The sequence below is a fragment of the Oncorhynchus mykiss genome, chromosome 14 (assembly GCF_013265735.2).
Source record: "Oncorhynchus mykiss isolate Arlee chromosome 14, USDA_OmykA_1.1, whole genome shotgun sequence".
NCBI lineage: Eukaryota > Metazoa > Chordata > Actinopteri > Salmoniformes > Salmonidae > Oncorhynchus > Oncorhynchus mykiss.
This window is the reverse complement of record NC_048578.1, coordinates 25,959,382-25,980,748: the sequence shown is the minus strand read 5'-3', so window position 1 is coordinate 25,980,748 and position 21,367 is coordinate 25,959,382. Positions and strand designations below refer to the sequence as shown.

The window sequence follows — 21,367 nt, the reverse complement described above, 5'->3', positions numbered from 1 at the left end:
CTTCTTGTCATATTGGAAGGCATACCTATCTTGCCCCCACTTTGATTTACCTTTAAAGGTCAATTTACAAACTGTTAGACACAAGAATGACACCTCTATGGGCATACATGGGACTGTGTGTATGTTTTGGTAGTGCTAAAATAAAAGTATTGTATTAATAATAGCCTACATTTATTTATATGCGATTTAATTATCACTGAAAAATATTTTCATTTCTATGAAATAGGATTGATAATTGTAGGCTCCAATGATTTTGAGTCTCAATCGAGGTAATTCCACTGGTAGTTTTGAGTTTTTACTTGCTATGACTCGTTACAACTGAACTGTCAGATTTTCATACATCATTCCCATTTGGTCCTGCAGGTGGCGCGCGCTACAAGAACAACTAACTCCTGCTGCGCTCTGTTTTCGACCCCAGCTCATCTTAAATCAGCGTGTTAAGCACCAACCTGATACCTGTATACTCTGTGAATTAAAACAGTCTTCACATTTTGGAAGTGAGAGAGGTACGATCAAATAAGCAAAAGGATATAGCCCAAGCACGTAGGCTATGTTCTTGCTTGGATCTAGTTGACATGACTATTGCCTATAATGTTGTTGAGGACGATTTTTCAAAAATATTCCAAAACTTTACGGTATAAAAGGAAGTCACGAAGTGTATGCTATTTGTATTTTAGAATGTACAAAAGCATTACGATAATTTCACCTTTAAAACGTTATTGTTCCACTGCCTTAAACGAATGATAGAAACAGTGTCAATGCTGGAATATGTGTTCCCCACATAACATAACCTATCTGTCAAAAGAGTTCATCATGGCCCGAGATGAAGGCGGAATATCCAGAATGATAGAACCAATGAGCGGATCAATATCTCTCTCTCTCTCTCTCTCTCTCTCTCTCTCTCTCTCTCTCTCTCTCTCTCTCTCTCTCTCTATATATATATATATATATATATATATATATATGTATATATATATCGTGTATTATTAGTATCTCTCTATGTATATATACATATATATATCAAACAGTGAGTGAAAGATTTCTAAAAATGTAGGCTTATGTGAGAAAAATAATGTTAGGAAATCTACATAAATGGAACTTGCTTCGCTCCACCTTTTTTGCTGTTTGTGTATGTATGTGTGTGTGTGTGTGAGAGAGAGCGAGAGAGAGAGAGAGAGAGAGAGAGAGAAAGAGAGAGAGAGAGAGAGAGAGCGAGAGAGAGAGAGAGAGAGTGCGAGAGAGAAAGAAAGAAAGAGAGAGAGAGAGAGCAATCATTTTGAAATCACTTCACTCTCACACACACAACGTGCAGTCGCGCGGTGAGCGGTGGAGCGAACGATCCCGAGGCAGCCCATAGTTGTGTAGCTGTACAGAGGGTGACTGACAGAGGACCAAAACGCTGGCAACTAATGGACATATAGTATATTGTTTTTGTTTTTTTTACTCTGGAACCCTCTGCTACGGGAACATATTGAGGATTAGTTTAGCAGCTGGTGAGAATGTTCCAAACTAAGCACAGGATGCTGCTATAAAACTGGTCCGGAGACGTACTATATATGGTTGTTTCCGTATCCGAGGAGGGGACAACAATCTGATGTGCAGCGCTTCTGGTCACCAAGTTGTTTTCTGCCGGCAATTAACGCACTCGATTTGATATCAGGGGGACCGTCATTGGATTTGAAGGAATAGGCTAACCGTCGTCGGCTGATCAAGTGGATTGTTTGTTTGTTGTTGGGTTTTTTTTATCACGGGGAGTGCGTTGTTCATGTATTGTGGATTCCTACTTGTGGGGAGATATTGAGGGCTGAAGTGGCTTCGTTCAGGAGAGGAGAGGGATCGAAGCTTCTAGCCCGGCTGAAGCGCTCAGAACTGGGATAGGCTACTGAGGAGTTCTCCTCTATCCAAGGTAGGCTATGAACTTCACTGTCACGACTCAGCGCTCATATGATGGCTTTATTGACCGTAAACACGCACATATTATGATTCACATACGAGTGGAGCCAACAAAATAGCCTCGAATCTTACATATTATAATTTCCTGAATTTGATAGTTCAATATTGTGTCCGTCACCTGCCTTTCATAACCTACCAGTCCCTTGGGTAGGCTATGCGATCCATTACGCTCAATACATTATTACATCATATGCAGGTCCGATATTGTGTATTTTCCATTTCATTGGGAAATGTAGCATTATAATGCCGACTGGGGAATAGGTAGAACTAAATGCTGCACAAACGTATGGGGATTTCGGTCCGTTTCATTCCGAGGTTGAACACTTGTTTGCTTTCCGACCGTGGACTTGTGTGTCGGTGGTTGATATTCACCGCATGATCTTTCCACTGATGACTACCGATGTTAGATGTTTTTCCTTACACTAGCCTACTGGTGTTGATTTCTCTATGAGCGACGGTGCGCTTACCCCGTCCACCCTCAAAATGTCCATTCCATATACGCCATAAATTAGCTAAAGCTCCCAACGAAATATCTCTCTCTGGGTTCACGAAAACCGATTTTTATAAGGACTTCCAGTGAGGAATATTTGAATCAAATATTTATTATTTTCCTAATTATGTCTTTTTTTGTGTGTATACTTTAGCCCAACCGAGCCAAATAAGCATATGAGTTGAATGTAATAGGCTAATAGTAAGGTCATAAATAGCCTAATCAATAGGCTATTACCATTACAATATATCAGGACAGAATACCCAGCAATAGGCCTATAGGCTAAAGTAGATTGATTGTAAATTCGCCACGAATTGCCGAATAAGTAAGTTTATTTTTAAATAGTCACCTAATGTAATTTATAAATCAGTCATATGGGTAGCCAATACGCCCTTCCAATACAGCCCCCTATTAGACGCGCTTGTATCACCTGTAGCTGAGTCTTTGCAAATGCCTTACTGTACAGTACCTTTTAAATTACTATTCCCTCTTATTTTAGCCTAGGAGTTTTTATCGACGGCCAATATGTTATAGTTATAACTAAATGGCAATATCTGAACTATATCATCTATTTTTAAAAGTAGGATCAATGATGGACAGCTCTCTGAAGCGGCAGCCGTAGCCTTTTCATGACAGCCTCACTTGGCTGTGACATTACTGCGAAATCCGGTCTTTCTGGCTTCTCCCGTTCCAAGCTGTCTCCTTCCACGGAGGCGTCTAACCTGCTAGGCAGGATGGTGATGATGCGGTACACATGAAACCATACAGATGAAACTCGCACCTCTGAATCGCCTATCTCTTAGAATGCTTTTCATAAAGTGTTAAATAGGGAGATTGAGGGCGCAAAGACACACCATTCTATTAATGCATGCAATTACCTCATCTCCTCGCCACATAATAATACTGGTCTATATCTATTTTTCTTAATTCTCATATGTAATAAAAACAAATACAACTCTTGAATAGTGTTTTCCCGATAAGCGTTCATGAACTTGATGACCCTCCCCACCGCAGGTAATTTGGCTATCGCAGAGCCCTTCCCAATTGGCAACAGGCTGCTGCATTCCATTTAAGCCCTTCAAATAAATAGTCTAAACTCTAAACGTAGGCCATCACCGACAAAAACTGCTCTGTAGTAGGCCTAGCCAACGACAATTTACACAATCCTGTAAATTGTAGTCCGGCGTAGGCTAGTGACTGATGAAGCAAGCATTAGGGGGAGAAAGGTTTTGGGTTTATTAAGGAGCTTCAGTCAAAGCACCACGATTCCTTCCCCTCTGGTAAAATGCCAAGCGCCTCCACTCGTCTTATTCATTTACATACGGGGTTCATGCAATTAAAATCGAATTGATGCTGACAAAGCGTTTCTATTTTACGTTGCTTACATAGCCTACCATAAAATGTGTCAAAAAAAAACGTGGACAAAATGTGTTGCTGTATTTTAAACGGGTAGAGGCCTAGGCCTACTGTAGATTGGTCAAGCACACTATTGTGGACTACTCCGTTCATTTTGCATACTCACAAGCAACAGAGTAACGCAGGTCAGTGGAGTGATTGGTTACAGTCAGCCCACCGGGTTCCATGCAGTTTGAGTTATGCACTGAGGTTAATTATCTACACAATGGCGGATACTTTAATGTCACGCGCGGAGGGGATTCTGCGGGTCGTTTCAAGCTCCTCGTTTATTCGGTGTGTTTTACTGCGTATGTTAAGATCAGCACAATCTTGCCTCATTGAATCGTGAGTATTTTCATTAAGTTTGGTATTTTAAAAGAGTCGGCTTTAGTTGTTTGTGCTTATTATTTGACAGCCTACTAAATGATTCAGCTGTGTACTGTAGCCTATTGGCCTTGAAGAATTGTCAGCCTACTAGAGATAGGCTAGTTTACATGTGACCGTTTTCCATAAGCGAAAAGGCTTCCTGTGTCTGTTGTTTCATTTATATATTTCTTAATTCCATTATTTTACTTTTACACGTGTGTGTAATGTTGTGAATTGTTAGGTATTACTGCACTATTGGAGCTAGGAACACAAACATTTCGCTACACACGCAATAACATCTGCAAAATATGTGTGTGACCAATAACATTTGATTTGATTTTATGAAGTAGCTTGTCTTTCCAATTCATTCTCCTCCAAATCCGCGTCATGGTCAGATTTCAATTGTACAATGCGGCGAATGAGCAGGGAATGTCGAGATAAACTCGAAAATTAAATAGGACTTGTTGTGTAGACTATGCACATTTGTATGTTAAATTAATGATCTGAGTCAACAGGTTCACAGATGCCTTCATTAAAATTCAGAAAAGTTGAAATGGCATTTTTTTATTTTTTTTATTAAAGGTCTTAGCGGTCTACCATAGACCTCGTGAGAATGGGTGTGGATAATTGTCTATGCTTGAAATGATGCATTTCCACAGCATGTTTTGGGTTCATTAAATCCTATTCCAATTTAGGGAAAGTGACTTCCAAATAGGTGTGTTGCCACCGCAGCCAGGAAACGAGGATGTTTACCTGCATGGTAATTGGCCAGAATTAGACCATGTAGGTTACATATGGATATAACCATTGCATTCATTTTGACTCCAGCAACTGTAAATACATATGTTTTCAAGGAGCTCACGCCATGACGTCTGATATTTTCCTAGGTCTTATCTTGTAATATATAAGTAGAGAGTAGTTCCATCTGCCATCTGTGGGATAATCCCTATGTGTTTATACGGCGTGTTGTGCTCAATTGAAGACAAGGTGGCATAGTGTTAGACGATATGGAGAGGGGAGTGACCGCTCTGTCTGGTTGAGAGGCTAGATGTTGTTGCACCTTGGTATGATCCAAGGAGGCAGCCGAATTATGGAGATCAAACAAATTTGCCGTAGCTCTGGTATTTGTATATCATTGACTGGAGCTAGAGAACACCTCGTTTTCTCTCTGGAGATGGTGCTAGCTAGTGCATTGGCAAAGAGCAGTCAGTTGGAGCGGTTCGACCACAATCATTCTCACTGCAGTTTATCTCCTAGGCTAGACTAGAGGAAGATAGAGAGGATTCAGTGTCCTGCTCACCGAGACGAGAGTCTTCCAGCCCAATACAGTGTTTCTGCCACAGCACAAGAGACAGCGTCTGATCAACACGGCCGTTACCTTGTTCCTGATATTTTTTGCAGTGCGTTCCCACCAGCAGCCCCACAGATAGTCCCAGCATGTTGTGTCTCACTGTACATCATCCTAGCACGCCATATCTCTGCCAGACAGCACCAGTGGGTGGTGTAGTGGAGCACTTTAGTCTCCATTCGCCCTAAGCAGCCAGCCGTGGCTCGGTGGTGCTATCACCCTATGGTCTGCCTCTTTGACCGGCATAGTCTGGCACACAGGCTAGCAGACAGGCAACCAGCAACAGTTTGCCTGCTTCCCAATAGAGGGGAGAGAGTGATCTGGGCCAAACAATTGGGTTGAATGAAATCGTTAAAGTAATCCCTTGGGTAAGGGACCACCCATATAGCATGGTGAGAAGCCCCCGTCCAGCAGTCCCCAGAGCGGGGAAGAGAATGGGGGCGATTGTGCTGGACAATGACCTGGCTGGATGGATGGGCCATCCAAGGTTGGGTTCTGTCTGGCTTTAGGACTTGCTCACCAACCCCTCTCACCTTAACCCGCCCTCCCACCCTCCTCCATCCATAGGCACTCCAGGCCAGTTTCTTGTATTGTGGCAATAGAGAGCAGTAGCAGGAGGCTGTTCAATGTGCTCCTGACAATGGAGCCAAATAATATGTGTGTCTGTGATAGATTTAAATGTCCAAAGTACTTATGCAATAGATCCCTTCAAACCTGAACAGTTGAAAAGCCAGTGTATAAAAAATGCAAAGAGTCATGTTCTGTGTGATTGGTACTATGTGGTTTATACATGATGGGAAAACTCACTAATACATAAGATGGTAAAGAATGTGCTTGATTGGCTGGGAGAGCCGTGTGTATATGGGCTGTGTGTGTGTTGGTGAGGGGGGGGTTCCTCTACTTATGTTGTTGTTGGTAACTAGGTAATAACAGTTGCTGTCGTACTCCAAAACTCAGCAGTAGCACAACAAGTTCTAAAACAAATAGGCTAACCTTTTGTTTGCCTTGAGATCTTATGAGGAGTTGGTAGGCGAGTCTTGTATAGTGCAGTAACAGGCCCTGTATTGTGAGGTTACACATTAACCAGGGAGGGGCAGATGCCATCGTCCAGTGCTCTCTCATAGTCAATCCTTCCTCCAGCACGTCTGGAACTATGACACTTCTTAACCTCCATAAATGCCGCTGTGTAATTAGATTCTTGAATTGTTCAGCCTTATGCACATTCCAATGAGGGCTTGTGTGAAGTGTGTGTACAGTTTCTTGCTGCCGTGATGCAGCGGCGTCGCCATGGTCGGCCTGCTGTGCGTGTATCGCTGTTTCTTACACAACTGCTTTTGTGTCGCTTTATTAAGGCTTGACTGTAGTTGGCAGAGCCTACTGTTGCTTTGGCTTGTTGTGGAGTATACCGTCGTGTAGTTAGCAGACCTGGGTTCAAATACTATTTGAAATCGTTCAAATACTTTGGCGTTTGCTCTAGAGTTTTAGATGTAAGGGGGTTAACATTTTTGGAACTATTCTGTTGGTCCATTAAGCCAAACAAGCTCAGTCAGGCATGTAAAGTAGGTCTATTTGAAATGATTTCAAATAGTATTTGAATCCAGGTCTGGTAGCTAGCTGGCTGGTTGAAGGAAGGTTGCTGGGGGGTTAGGATGATGAATTCTTAGCCACGGGTTTGAGTTAAAACCTTAATACAACGGTTGTGCGCCGTGTCAGCGGGGAGGCCTCAGAATAGCAATTAGCCTGTTAAATCTGTTAACCTCTCTCAGTGTGGAAGCACAATGCTCACCCAGAGAAAAGAGGGAGAGGGAAAGATGAGAGGAGGGAGGGAGGAGAGCAAAGGAAACTGAAGGAGGGATGGAGTTGGAGATACAGAGAGAGAGAGAGGGAGTACATGAGGGAGAACGTGAACGAGAGAGCCAGAGAGGGGTAGCGAAGAAGGGAGGGAGGGAGAAAGAGTGTATGGAGAGAGAGCGAGAGAGAGAGAGAGAGAGAGCGAGATGTACAATGAGGGGATTTGTAATGGGTCTTTGTGAGCAGGATTTAGCGTGCAGCAAGTATTCTAGCAGAGGACACAGCATCACAGGTGTAGGGCAAGTGTGGGTGGCAGGAACAGACAGAGAAATATGAAAGCAGTAATGGTTGTGGAGCATAAAGAAAACAGCCTGTCTTATGCAGTACAATACACAGTTTACAAGTCAATGCCTTTTTATTCTGACATCTATTGGTTTAAATACCGTTTAAAGTTGACAGAATCAAGTGGGTGTGGTGAGAAGGAACAAGGAAGCTACTAGTTTCCAAGGTATTCTACGACAGCAGAGTGCTCTCGCTCGCGTTGTTCTCTTTCGAATTCTCACGTCGCTCACACACATCTCCCCAGCACTGCTGATGAGGAAGGTCGGGAGGGCTGGCCCCTGTTGATTTAGTAGCCGAAAAGCGTTGTCGCCATAAATTGGACCCCTTGTCTCCTAAATCCTGGACTGCTAATGTTGACAGATAAGGCACTGAATAAAGCTGTGTTGACGGCCCATTGTCATTCAAATATATCCTCTATTGTCTGCTGTTGCTTGTCTGGACACTGGTCGGAGTGTCCCCTCACTCCCCTTTCCAGGAAGGCTGAAAGGGGTAGGAGTTGAGGGGTAACGGGGAGGTGGGTTAAGGCAATGCCAGGTGCCAGATGTAGATGTGACTTTCTTAAGTCTGGAGTGTTTTGTAAACGTTGGGAGTCGTTAAGGGGCCCTGCCACTCAGAGCCACCAGGGTGTTTCATTTCCATCTCAATGTCAACCTCTTTGCCAGGCCACTCAGTTCGACCAGTCACTCACACACACATGCACACGCACACACACACACACACACACACACACACACACACACACACACACACACACACACACACACACACACACACACACACACACACACACACACACACACACACACACACACACAGGAACCTTCTCTCTCTCTCTTTCTGTCTTTCTTTCTCTCTCTTTCTCTCTCTCTCTCTCTCTCTCTCTCTCTCTCTCTCTCTCTCTCTCTCTCTCTCTCTCTCTCTCTCTCTCTCAGAGCACACACTAGCGATGTTGCTCTGCTCTTCTCCTCTGTGCTCGAGCCTCAACAGCTCCCTTACTCTGCTGCCGTTCACATACAAACATGCACCCTCACTCCCTGACACACATTCACAGTTGAGTGAGACTGTTCCAGTGAGAGTCCAGAGGTGTGGGGAAGGATCAAATCACATTTTTATTTTTACTTTTTATTTTGGTTCTTACATGTGTCGAAGCCCTTTAACCAACAAGCCCTTTAACCAACAATTTTTAAAAGAAAAAATAAGTGTTACGAAAGTATTTTACTAAATAAACTAAAGTAAACAAAAAATGAAAACAAGACAAAAATAGAAAAACAACAAATAATTAACAGTAAAAATTATAAAATAACAGTAGCGAGGCTTTATACAGCGGGTACCGGTACAGAGTCAATGTGCGGGGGCACCGGTTAGTTGGAGTAATTGAGGTAATATGTACATGTAGGTAGCGGTAAAGTGACTATGCATATATGATGAACAGAGAGTAGCAGAAGAGTAAAAACGGGGGAGTCAATGTAAATAGTCTGGGTAGCCATTTGATTATGGCTTGGGGGTAGAAGCTGTTAAGAAGCCTTTTGGACCTAGACTTGGCGCTCCGGTACCGCTTGCCGTGCGGTAGCAGAGAGAATGGTCTATGACTAGGGTGGCTGGAGTCTTTGATCATTTTTAGGGCCTTCCTCTGACATAGGATGTGAAGAACAAGTGGGGATCTTCCTGTGGCTGGAGCACGGCTTCTCCAGACTGTCTCCAAGGCCCCCCGGCCAGTAGCACAGAGACTGCATTCCAAATGGCACCCTATTCCCTATGTAGTACACTTCTTTTGACCAGTACCCACCAGTGCCCATACCACTATATAAGGAATAGGGTGCCATTTGGGACTCAATGCGAGTCTCTCACTGCCCCTGAGCACCATCCATCATAATGAAACCAGTCAAATCAAACTTTATTGGTCACATACACATATTTAGCATATGTTATTGGTCACAAACACATATTTAGCATATGTTATTGGTCACATACACATATTTAGCATATGTTATTGGTCACATACACATATTTAGCAAATGTTATTGGTCACATACACATTTAGCAGATGTTATTGCGGGGGTAGTGAAATGCTTGTGTTTCTAAGCTCCAACAGTGCAATTACATCTAACAACACACAACAATACACACAGATCCTCACACACTTCTCCTATTGCATAATATGATATTTAATATCTGCGACATGGGTATGTACACACACACCTCTGTTACAGTGGCGTGATGATAAATGATCTTTCTAGCTTGATCTCTGTCACCAGGTTTTCACTAAGCAGTTCCACGATGAGGTCAGTAGGTTGGATGGGTTTTTAGTGGACCTCAGGGTTTTTCCCACCAGCGGTACAGAAAGAATTCAATGCAGCCTGTTCTCCCTGGCCTCTTCAGAGTTGTGAAATACCTGACCTGCTGAGAGGTGGAGAGGTAAGCCTGAGGCCAGGGGGGAGGTATTTTGCACCTCTGAAAAGCCCTCCACACTCTAACACACACACAAACACACACTCTACCACACACACAAACTGAACACACACTTTATAATTCTGCCTGTGTGAGTGTCATCAGGGGAAAAGAGGAGCTGTCATTTGCAGACCCAGAATTAGACTACAGAAATGAGTCTCTCTCCCACTTGCTCACCCTCAATCATAGAGTGGAGCCCCTGTTCCTCAGCAGCCTCATTAGTACATCTCTCCTGCCTGGGTATGAGGAGTGTTCTGTTGGTATATGCTAGAGAAGCCCATATGTCATTTATTGTGTGTGTGTGTGTGTGTGTGTGTGTGTGTGTGTGCGTGCACGTGTGTGTGAGAAAAAGTGAGTGTGTGTGCACATATATGTTTAGGCATGGTGTGTAATATTTCTCATCTCAATGAGCGTCACACGGAACAAACAACTGCTCCCTCCTGATATGAGTGTGTTTATCTCTCTTTCTCTTTCTCTCTCTCTGTCTCACTCCATGTCTCTCTGTCTCTCTCGCTCTCTCTTTCTCTCTCTTATTATTTTGCCTCATTAAAGAGCCCCTTATACTCCAGGGGACCAGACTTCCAGGAAATGAAGGTTTATTTTCCTCCTCTCTTATCTTCTCAATGGTGTACGCGCACGCTCACACACACACACAGGAACCTATATATACAAAGAGGAGGATGAGGAAGATGAGGAGGAAGAGAAGGCAAATCATTATTCCTTTCTTTATTCAGCATGCTAGACCCTACAGATCATCTGAGGAGAAGGATGGGGATTGGGGGGATGATTAGAAGGCATCCTTTCAAAAACAAGGATGTGGAAAAGTCCACAGATTAACCCCCGCAGACCTGTCTCCTTTCCCCGGTTACAGCGAGCATGAGACTCTCCACACGCAGAGAACATATACAGTGAAGTGAATTAGAGCCAGGGGAGAACAGGGAAGTGGGGAAATGGGGATCAAAGCAATGTGCTGAAACAGAGAGGTAATTAATAAAGGAGGAAAGAGGTTAAGAATCAAAAGGAGAGTTGCTTTGTGTGTAAATTACCATGTGTTCAATTAGGACTTGATTGGGTTGCTTTTCGTTGTGATATCATCGGCGCTGAAAAACAAAACCCCTGGGATTTGCCCCCACGTATGATTTTCCTAGTTGCTGCCTTTTAGTGGCATATTCAGTTTCAAAGTCAAAATTAGTGAGCTGTACGCAATGTCTGGTAGCCTTGGAATAGCTGAAGGACACCTAATGTTGTCAATGTCCAGAATTAGCAGGAGGAGGTAGGCAACAGTGGCAGTGGAATCCTTATCCGTCCCCTTAGTCTACTGCTGCATATGTCATTGAAGTACCTGGCAGAGATACAAGGTTGAGTCCGTTTTATGGATTGGACATGGCTCGAACTCTCGCGAAACAGACATCTCACTCAAGTAATTGTTTCAGACACATTAAGTGTCTCGTGTAAAAAAGATTGCAATAAATTAAAACGAGACCTGTCATAAATCCCGGAGAGTTACCCAAGTGTCTTTAAAAGTTGTCCGGACCTTTCTAGAAGATGAGTGAGGCCATTTCTAATCATGTTTGTTTGTCTTTGTCATTTTCTTTCTTGCAGACCGATGCGTTTCCAGTCAAGCGGAGTGATGGTGCTGAGGTGGGATGCCACTCTGGTGTTGGCCGCCATGCTTCTGGTTTGCTGTGCCGCCGATCCCACTGACATTCTCTACCGGATGCTCGAGGAGCAGCCGCCCAACACGTTGATCGGCAGCCTGGCATCGGACGAGGGCCTGCCCGACTCAGGCCATCTGTACAAGCTGGAGGTGGGCACCCCTTACCTGCGCGTGGACGGCAAGACGGGAGACATTTACACCACAGAGGTCCCCATCGACCGTGAGACACTGCGGGACTGCCGCAACCTGCTCGAGGGCGACAAGTGCTTCCTGGAGTTCGAGGTGTCCATCACGGACCTGAAGCAGGGCCAGGGACCGCGACTGATCGAGGGCCGCATCGAGGTGCAGGATGTCAATGACAACACACCCCAGTTCACCTCGCCCATCCTCATGCTGTCCATCCCAGAGAACACACACATCGGGGCGCTCTTCTCCATCCCCATGGCCAGCGACAAGGACTCGGGCCACAACGGCGTGGCCGAGTACTCGCTCAGCGCCGGGCCTGACGCCGACCAGCTCTTCAGCCTGCAGGTGGCCGAGGACACAGACGAGAAGCAGCCGCAGCTCATCGTCATGGGCAACCTGGACCGCGAGCAGAAAGACTCGTACGATCTCAACATCCGTGTGGTGGACGGGGGCACACCACCGCGAGCCAGCAGCGCCCTGCTGAGGGTGACCGTCACCGACCAGAACGACAACGCACCCAAGTTTGAGAGGAGCCACTATGAGGCTGAGCTGGCTGAGAACAGCCCTGTGGGACACTCAGTCTTGCAGGTACTAAACACAGAGATACCTACAGTACAGTACATACAGAGATTCTATATACTTTACATTTCTTTTAAGATTTTTTTGAACATTTTTGTCATTTAGCAGACACTTTTTTCCAGAGTGACTTGCAGTTAGATAGAGATACACTCATAGACTCAGTCACAAAGTTTATATCTCTCTCCCTCTCTCAGAGCATTTCACACATGAAAATAACTGCCGTTTCATGCTGTGGGGCCATTTGTTTCGGTCAAAAGCGCAATGAAGTAGATTCACTTAGAGTAACTAAGTGAATCTTTAAACTCAGACTTTGTGGTTCAGCTATTCAACTCCCTACACCATATTTATACTTCTCAATTTATATCTGGTGAAGAGACGGTGAAAGGAACTGGTAAACTAGCTCACACTACGATCCAAAGAGCCCTCAAACTCCACTTGACAAGCACCCTCATTACATTAGGCCCCCTATTTCCCATGGGGCCTGGGCACCGATACAAAACAACAGGGTTAAGGTTTAGGAAACGATGGAACCAAATCATATTCTCCTCAGTAAATGGATTTTTCTTCCTCTTCCCACTGTCACTTTAACCACCGGTTTTACAAAACACTAGTGAATTATTGACAGGTTCTGAGAATGGCATATTGGATTGCAGTGCGACACAGCCGATAAGGCGAGCCCTACAGTTGGCCGGGTTCCAAGAGCAATTTGAGACGAAGTGTCCAGGCATAAAATGTGTATAAATACTGTTAATCTCTCAGTCAACAGTTAGTCCATGCGTTCAAGATGTTTTCAAATAGTGTTTTCTCCCTTCATGATCTTGCTAAGGGAGCAGTGGCAAATGAACGGCAAGGGTAGAAAAATAGTCTAATTTGACGACTTAAACAGGTCAGACGTGTCAATCAAGCATTTCTGCTTTCTCAAAGGAATTCTCTCCAAATGCCTGTTAAGTGAAATGCATCCTGGGGTTTCTGTGGAGGATGAAATGGAATGAGTCACATAGAGCATTAATACCAATAAACCCCATGGATAATCTGATGTCTGAGTCACATTAAGTCATGCATGGCTCGGTAATGGGAGTGCTGGGGCATTCTATTTGACTATCATATGGGGTAAGTGATACGGTGTTTTGCAAGGTGTGTTTAAGGATGAGTAATGTTAGAAAGATGACAGAAATGGATTTTGGTGTGTCAGGTGGTAAAGTGTCAGAGTGACACTGTAAGGTTGGGTCTGACAGTTTACCTCCATTCTAAATGATACCTCGCTCATTTTCCCAGTCCATTTACACCAGATCTACTCACAGACACCTCTATTTATACTGTGTAATCATGGGCCTATAATTCAATAAAATATATTAGGATCCTTATAACCAAACTCACTGAGTTGATATTCCCCCATGTGTAGATTATGGAGATGGCTTGTTTCCTAATGTATTAATGGAAGGCTGTTCTCAGAAGCTTATGGGAAGTTTCTTGTTTTGGCAAGGAGTACAGAGGCAGGGCCAAGTCAATCCGTTGCCACCAATCTCTGTCACTCTATCTCCTCCTATTGACCCCTGTAGGAACAAGGGCCTTTTGATAATGGGAGGAACATTAACACTCTCAGTCATTTCCCCATTAACTGCCAATGACCCATGTAACAATCGCTAGATGTTTATGTGGGGCTGCGCATGCTTAGTTTTGATAGTCATTATGCATGACACAGAGCATGAACTTGAGCTATGAGGAGAATCAAGGCGTTGATACAATCTAGGAGTGAATTTAGAGGCATTTACATAAATTACGGGGAATACAATTGTTTCGTGGTTTTGTAAACGGTAGGTTGCAGAAGCTAAAGGCTAATCTTTTATGTGTTTGTGTGTGTGCGTGTGTCCAGGTGAAAGCCAACGACGCTGACATGGGTACCAACGGGGAGATCGACTATAGCCTGCACCAGGCCTCCGATGCCGTCCAGAGGTTGCTACGCATTGACCGCTCCACAGGGATCATCTACGTCAAGGGGCTGGTGGACCGAGAGGAGGAGAGCTTCCTCAAGTTCTTCGTGGTGGCCAAGGATCGCGGCCCCAACTCGAAGAGCTCCAAAGTCCTGGTGACCATCAACGTCAAGGACCAGAACGATAATGCACCCGCCATCGAGATCCGTGGCATCGGCCTGGTCACCCACCACGATGGTGTGGCCAACATCTCAGAGGACATGCCCATCGGCACGGCTGTAGCCCTGGTGCAGGTGTCGGATCGTGATGAAGGGGAGAATGCTGTGGTCACCTGTGTGGTGGCCGGGGACGTCCCCTTCCAGCTGCGGCCCGCCAGCGAGTCAGCCAACGACCGCAAGAGGAAATACTTCCTGCAGACCACGACCCTGCTAGACTACGAGCGCATCAAGGACTACAGGATTGAAATAGTAGCGGTGGACTCCGGTAACCCTGCACTGTCCAGCACAAACTCCCTGAAGGTGCAAGTCACCGACATGAATGACAATGCCCCTGTCTTCTCCCCCAATCTGTTTGAGGTGGACTTTGCAGAGGAGAATCAGCCAGGTGATAAGGTCCTGGATGTGGTGGCCACAGACGCGGACAGTGGGTCCAACGCAGAGCTGACCTACAGCATCATCATGGACTCAACCACTAAGGGGCTCTTTGAGATCGACCCCAAAACGGGAGAGGTGCACGTGAGGAATACGCTGGACCGTGAGCACAGGGAGCAGTACGAGTTCCACGTGGCGGCAGCCGATAAGGGCTCGCCTAGCCTGAGGGGGACGGCCACGGTGGTGGTCAAGGTGCTGGATCGTAACGACAACGACCCCAAGTTCATGTTGAGCGGCTACAGCTTCTCCGTCTTGGAGAACATGCCTCCGCTCAGCCCTGTTGGCATGGTGACGGTCATCGACGCAGATAAGGGCGAGAACGCCATGGTGCGACTCTCTGTGGAGCCCGACAATGGCAAGTTTGTCATCCAGAATGGCACAGGTACTATCCTCTCCAGCATATCCTTTGACCGTGAGAAGGAGAGTACATACACTTTCCGCCTCAGGGCTGTGGACGCCGGTGACCCTCCCAGGTCCTCCTACGTGGGTGTGACCATCAACGTCTTGGACGAGAACGATAACTCCCCCTACGTCACCAAGCCCTCTAACTCCTCCTACAAGTACCTCCCACCTCTCACGACCCCCGAGACACGCGTTGAAGTGGTGGAGGCCGAAGACATCGACACGGGACCCAACTCCGAGCTGGTCTTCAGCATTACCGGAGGGAACCCCTACGGACTGTTTCACATCTCGCCCAACAATGGGGAGATCACCCTGGCCCAGGAGTTCACCCGCAAGCACAACGGGCTCCACCGTCTGGTGGTGAAGGTGAGCGACAAAGGCAAGCCACCACGCCACACCACCGCCCTGGTCCACATCTTCGTCAATGAGACCATGGGCAACATCACCCTGATCGAGTCTCTGGTGGGTCACAGCCTCTACACTCCTCTGGACAGAGACATTGCCGGGGACCCCAACTATGCGCTGGCCCAGCGCAGCAACATCCTGTATGGCAGCCTAGCGGGCATCGCCGGAGTCATCCTGGTCATCGTGGTGGTGGTGGTGATCCGTCATCGCATGCAGAAGGACACCAAGAGCGGCTACCAGGCGGGCAAGAAGGAGAGCAAGGACCTGTATGCCCCCAAAGCAGGGCCCAAGAATGGCAAGGGCAAAAAGAGCAAGAAGGGCAAGGTGCCCAAGCCCACCAAGCCACTGGAGGAGGACGAAGAGGCCAGCCTCCAGAAGGGCCTCAATTTCAACCTCATAAACGATAGTGTCAATGACAGTCCCCGGATCCACCTGCCCCTCAACTACCCCCCGGGCAGCCCCGACCTGGGCAGACATTACCGCTCCAACTCCCCACTGCCCTCCATCCAGCTGCAGCCCCAGTCCCCCTCTGCCTCCAAGAAGCACCAAGCCGTTCAGGACCTGCCCGCCACCAACACCTTTGTGGGCACAGGTGACAACAACTCTACAGGCTCCGATCAATATTCGGATTACAGCTACAAGGCAAACCCGCCGAAATACAGCAACAAACAGGTAGGCGACTACTTCCCCACAGCAGGGTACAACAGGAACATTATGTGGACCGATGAGGTTTGGTAGAGATGGGACTAAATCACAGAGATTTGCTACCAAAGCTGCACTGATCACTCATTCTCTCACAGCGATCACGCCACTACCTTTCCCAAATCAGGGCAGGCTTGCCTTTTCATCTCTCATTTTTATTTTTTGTTATGTTTATGTTTGTCATTTAAAAAAAATCCTCCCCTTAAAATGGACTCACTACACTTTCACGCTAAGAAGGAAATATTTAATTTTATCTCAACCTTTTGAGGGAGTTTAAATGAAGGAGCTTATGGTTTTTAAATGAAGGAGCTTATGTTTTTGTGTTGTGTTTATTTTACAGGAGGCATATCTTTGGTTGGGCACCTACACTGCCCCACACAGAGTCATTCCGTATATTTTAATGTGTTTAGAGAAATAATTTGGTTTTAAAGTCTCTCTTTATGGCAGGATTCTATTTCCTTTCACACTGAGTTTGTTCATTTGAGTGTGACAAAGTGCTGGTGAATTCCTCAGACATTTTTATTGTCTGTTGGCTACCACTGGATAGTACAATCTTGGCCTAACTGCACTTTTTTTATGTTTTCACTTCCAAATAATTAAAACCTTTCACCAAAGGGTAGATAGCCAAGGGGAAAGAAGGGAGAGGGGGCAGGGAAGCAAAGAAGACATGTAAAAAAAGAAAAGCACACTTAACGACAAGGGAAGGTCCTTTCAGACACCTTGTGTTATTGTGAAGCCTGCCACTGCACATCCTGTCAGGCCATTGAAAAAGGACTCTTCATTTACTGGGGCTTAAGTCAATTGTTTGCACAGATTAATGGCAGGTAATTCCAGCCCCGCTCGCCTGTACACAGAGAGTGCCTTGCTTTATTTAACGTACATATGTGGGGTGGTTAAATTCATGCTCATAAGTAGTGGGGTATGGCACCTTTATGAGTAATGGACTTGAGGCCCCGGCAAGCTGTGAATAATGTCACATCCACTGTGAAACGAGGCTCTGAAAAGAAAGAACAGGAGACCGAGGTTGATTGCGTTTTGCAGTAGTATCTGTTGGAGAGTATACCAAAAAAACAAGATTGCTTTGTTCGTATGGCCTCTTTAAAATGATTTGGAGACAATCGTATGATGTAGTAATATGCAAGTTGTACATATGTGAATAACAAACTATGTTTGCTGTTGTTGTATTTTTTGTTTTACTCATCATGTGTTTGTTCTGATTGCAACATGTCCTGTGTGTGATTTCTACTCAAATGGAGAACATTCATTTTCTGTGAGTAACTGAGCCACTCAGTTGTCCTTGTTAGTGATGCCTGCATTCACCAACAAAATTCCCTAACAATCAAATTACACACACACACACACACACACACACACACACACACACACACACACACACACGCACATTTGAATACAGGAGGTAGTACTGTTATTGTCATGCTTCAAGTGAGCGTCATAATGTTTGCTACACTAGAGTACCCAGGAGGCATTGCAGTTCAGTGTTCCATGTTGCTTGTGTTCAGCTGTATTTAAAGCTGCAGTTATCCCCATTTTGACGAGACATTTTCATTTTGCTTCTGTTTTTGTTTTATCCATTTCTTTGTTTGTAAAAATATTGTACCCTGGGAGAAAACTTGTTCACGTTTTTTTTACGACTAAATCCAATTTTATTTCAATAAAAACGTTGTTAAAATGGTGAAATCACACTCTCTGTGCATTCCATGGGCATTGGGCTTGAGCTAAAGTAAGATTGGGGATTAAAACTACAAATGGGAAATGAATGCTTAAGGTACAGTATTCCATTTTCATTATCATCTTTCTTTGTTGACAATCATGAACTTTCCCTCCAGCTCACACGCTTCATTAAGCCATGGGTTACATGGGTTGGACTAACAGCGCCACAAGAACCAATGTTTGTTCTTCATGCGCACTCCAGTCCCCACATAGCACTAATTATGACTCCCCTCTCTCAGTTAGCATTTTAACTTGAACGTTTCAGAGACACAACAATCGAGTGGACAGTTAGAAAGCCATGACCTCACTCTAAATGCTAACTTAGCTCTTATATCTGCATGCCATTTATAATTAACGTTTTTGTTGCAAACAATTTTGTCTTTCTGTTTAAAAAAAACGAAACTTCTGACATTTCGAGAGCTTGGGACTACAAGGTTCTATCTGCATTTTTGTTGAAATGGAGTTATTGTTATAGGCTTGTTCTATAACATTTATAGTACTCTAAATACCCCCAATTTATGTTAAGTTCAAAATAATACAAGATAAAAATTGCTGGCCCCATTCAAACCAATGAGGGTTCGGAACTTTAAAGCCAATTATCTCAGAATCATCTTTTTGCAGATAGAACCTTATAGTCATTCCCAAGTTCTCGATTTTGAGTCAAATTAAATCTCTATTCCCCAACTCTATCCCAGTATGAAGTTTTCCTTCAGTATGGAATGTATTTTAGAGGAAAGAGCCTATATTTCCACTCTGTCTTACCCATCCTCCCATCATTGAAATTCCTCTTGCATCAGTGCTGCCTAAACACCGTAGATTCTGCCCTCAGCTTGCGCAGTCGCCATGGAAACGGAATGACCGTTGTGTGTGTGTGTGCGTGCGCTGACTCGCGGAGCTGTGCGACGCAGGTGGGGAGGCGGGGGGGGGGGGTCTTCGAAAGAGGGTATATCACCAGTCTGGTACCCGGTGACAGTTCAGTTTTACATCGCACCTCGTCCATCACCATGCCTGTCATCACTGCTCTGTTTTTGTAATGTCAAATGAGTGTCTTGCCTATACATTTTTTCTGAGAGAGACAGAGCTCTGCCTTAGGTCTGTGCTGTGTCCTCATACCCAGTCCTCTAAAGCTCACATCATTACATCTCCTGTAGTTGTCACACAGAGATAATCATCCCTTCTCCGTCACTCTTAACTACACAGTAGGACTGTAATAGCAGAATACTGTACCTTGTGTGTCTGAGTGTTCCCTCTGTGCTCTGCCCTTTGAGAGAGAATAAAGAGATGTGGATACTGCAGCCTTAAATCAGTGAGTGAGTGTGTGTGCGCTTGTGTGTTGCATCCGGGTTGCTTTTTGTGTTTGTTTGTGTCTGCTGGTTTCCTGTTTTGGTGAAACAACATAGCTTATAGCCTGACCGATACATGAAATAGGTGTTCTTGTTCCTCAGAGTTGGATGGCTACAGAGATGCATTCGGACAACTACTAGTTGTGGTGACAGTTGCCTCTTGTCTCCTTTCCCTTCTTTGTTTTTGATGAAGTGGGTGTGGCAGTGATGGTTTCCGAAAGCATAATGGCATAATGTAAAGGCACAGAGAGAAACAATGGAAGTAAGAGGGAATATTTCTCCTTTAGCCCCCCTCAGATGAGAACAATTGTTTCCCTCAAATTGGGTCTGAAGTGCCAAAACAATGGAGAAGACCAGGCGTGACTTCATACTGAAATAAATCTTCCTCCCACCTAGTGGGCCTGAGAATGAGGGAATATTAATGCCCTCTCTCTGTCCATCCCTACATCCATCTCTACCCCCCTCCCCTCACCGATCACAGGAGGTTGGTGGCACTTTAATGGCTGGAGTGGAATTAGTGGAACGGTATCAAATATATCAAACACATGGTTTGATGTCATTCCATTCACTCTGTTCCAGCCATTATTATGAGCCGTCCTCCCCTCAGCAGCCTCCTTTGTCACGATTCACTGTTGTCCATTAACCTACCTCTGCCTTTCATGGCAGTCGTTTCTGACTTTCCCCGACTCTCAATCACTCTTTCTCTCTCTCACTCGCTCTCTCACTCCATCTCTCTCGCTCTGTCTCTCCCCCTCTGCCGCAGTGGTCAGGGCGCCACGGGCGAGAAGTGGAGTGTAGCTCTATTCTTCTAAGAAGCGAGTCAATTATGCAAATGAGGCCCGTGACAGATGAAATGACAAGGCCTTGTGTGTTGACCAGAGAGAGTTGTTATTGCCATCTGTCTCTGACCTGAGTACCAGCCTCCCCATTGGTAGTCAATGTTTCACTCCCGTTTTCATAAATACCTCAATGAATGCCCATCTTTAGGTAGTCTTCAACTCAATGAGACTTTGAGTGACAATCGATGATGACTCACACAGACACAACAACACAACAGACCTGTAGGTGTAGATGGGTAGGAAAAAAATCAAGTGAGGGGCAAAATGGCCACCGTAAAAGTTTCAGGAATAACAAAATCAACCAATATTTGAATTATGCATGAGCCGTCGTCAACAATGTCGGGCTAATTAAAATAAAAAGCACCTAATTTCTAGCAGAATCCCGGTAATGGAGTCTTTTATTGTTGGCTGTTTTTTTTCCCCTCTGCGCTGGTCTCTTCTAACTTGGCATGACACTCTGATGAGATGAGAATCATTAGTCTCACAGCGCTCCGCACCTTGTGAGCCCCCAGGCTGATAACATCTTTTGTCTGCATTTCACGGGAGAAAATTACATACATTTTAGCGCCGCCGTGGCAAAAGTGCATCGGCTCTTTGTGCCTGGTAGTTTTTCATCTGCAATCAGAGGGGATCCTGGACCAGCTTTTTTATCGCTGGCACTGCCAGGGATACCCGTGCTCATACATTTGGATGGTTTAGGTGGCTCCTTCCTCACCAATCAATTATAGTTAATATGAAGGACTATTTGATAAATTATAGTTAATCTGAAGGAGTGTTTTATAAATTATAGTTAATCTGAATAAGTATTT

The 21,367-nt window shown here is 45.1% G+C and overlaps 1 protein-coding gene across 3 annotated transcripts in view; it reads left to right on the top strand.

Moving 5' to 3' along the window:
* The first annotated feature begins 1,254 nt into the window (after positions 1-1,254).
* Positions 1,255-21,367, top strand: part of LOC110489032 (protocadherin-1) — a 382,124-nt gene continuing 362,011 nt past the window's right edge. Inside the window, exons 1-3 of one of the 3 annotated variants that reach the window (XM_036943184.1) lie at positions 1,255-1,906; positions 11,736-12,564; positions 14,429-16,615. In XM_036943184.1, coding sequence (XP_036799079.1) covers positions 11,740-12,564; positions 14,429-16,615 — 3,012 coding nt within the window. In that variant the 5' untranslated portion in view covers positions 1,255-1,906; positions 11,736-11,739. Of the gene's footprint in view, positions 1,907-3,945; positions 4,184-11,735; positions 12,565-14,428; positions 16,616-21,367 lie in introns of those variants that run through there. The other 2 variants (XM_021561580.2, XM_036943185.1) reach the window with 2 other exon arrangements.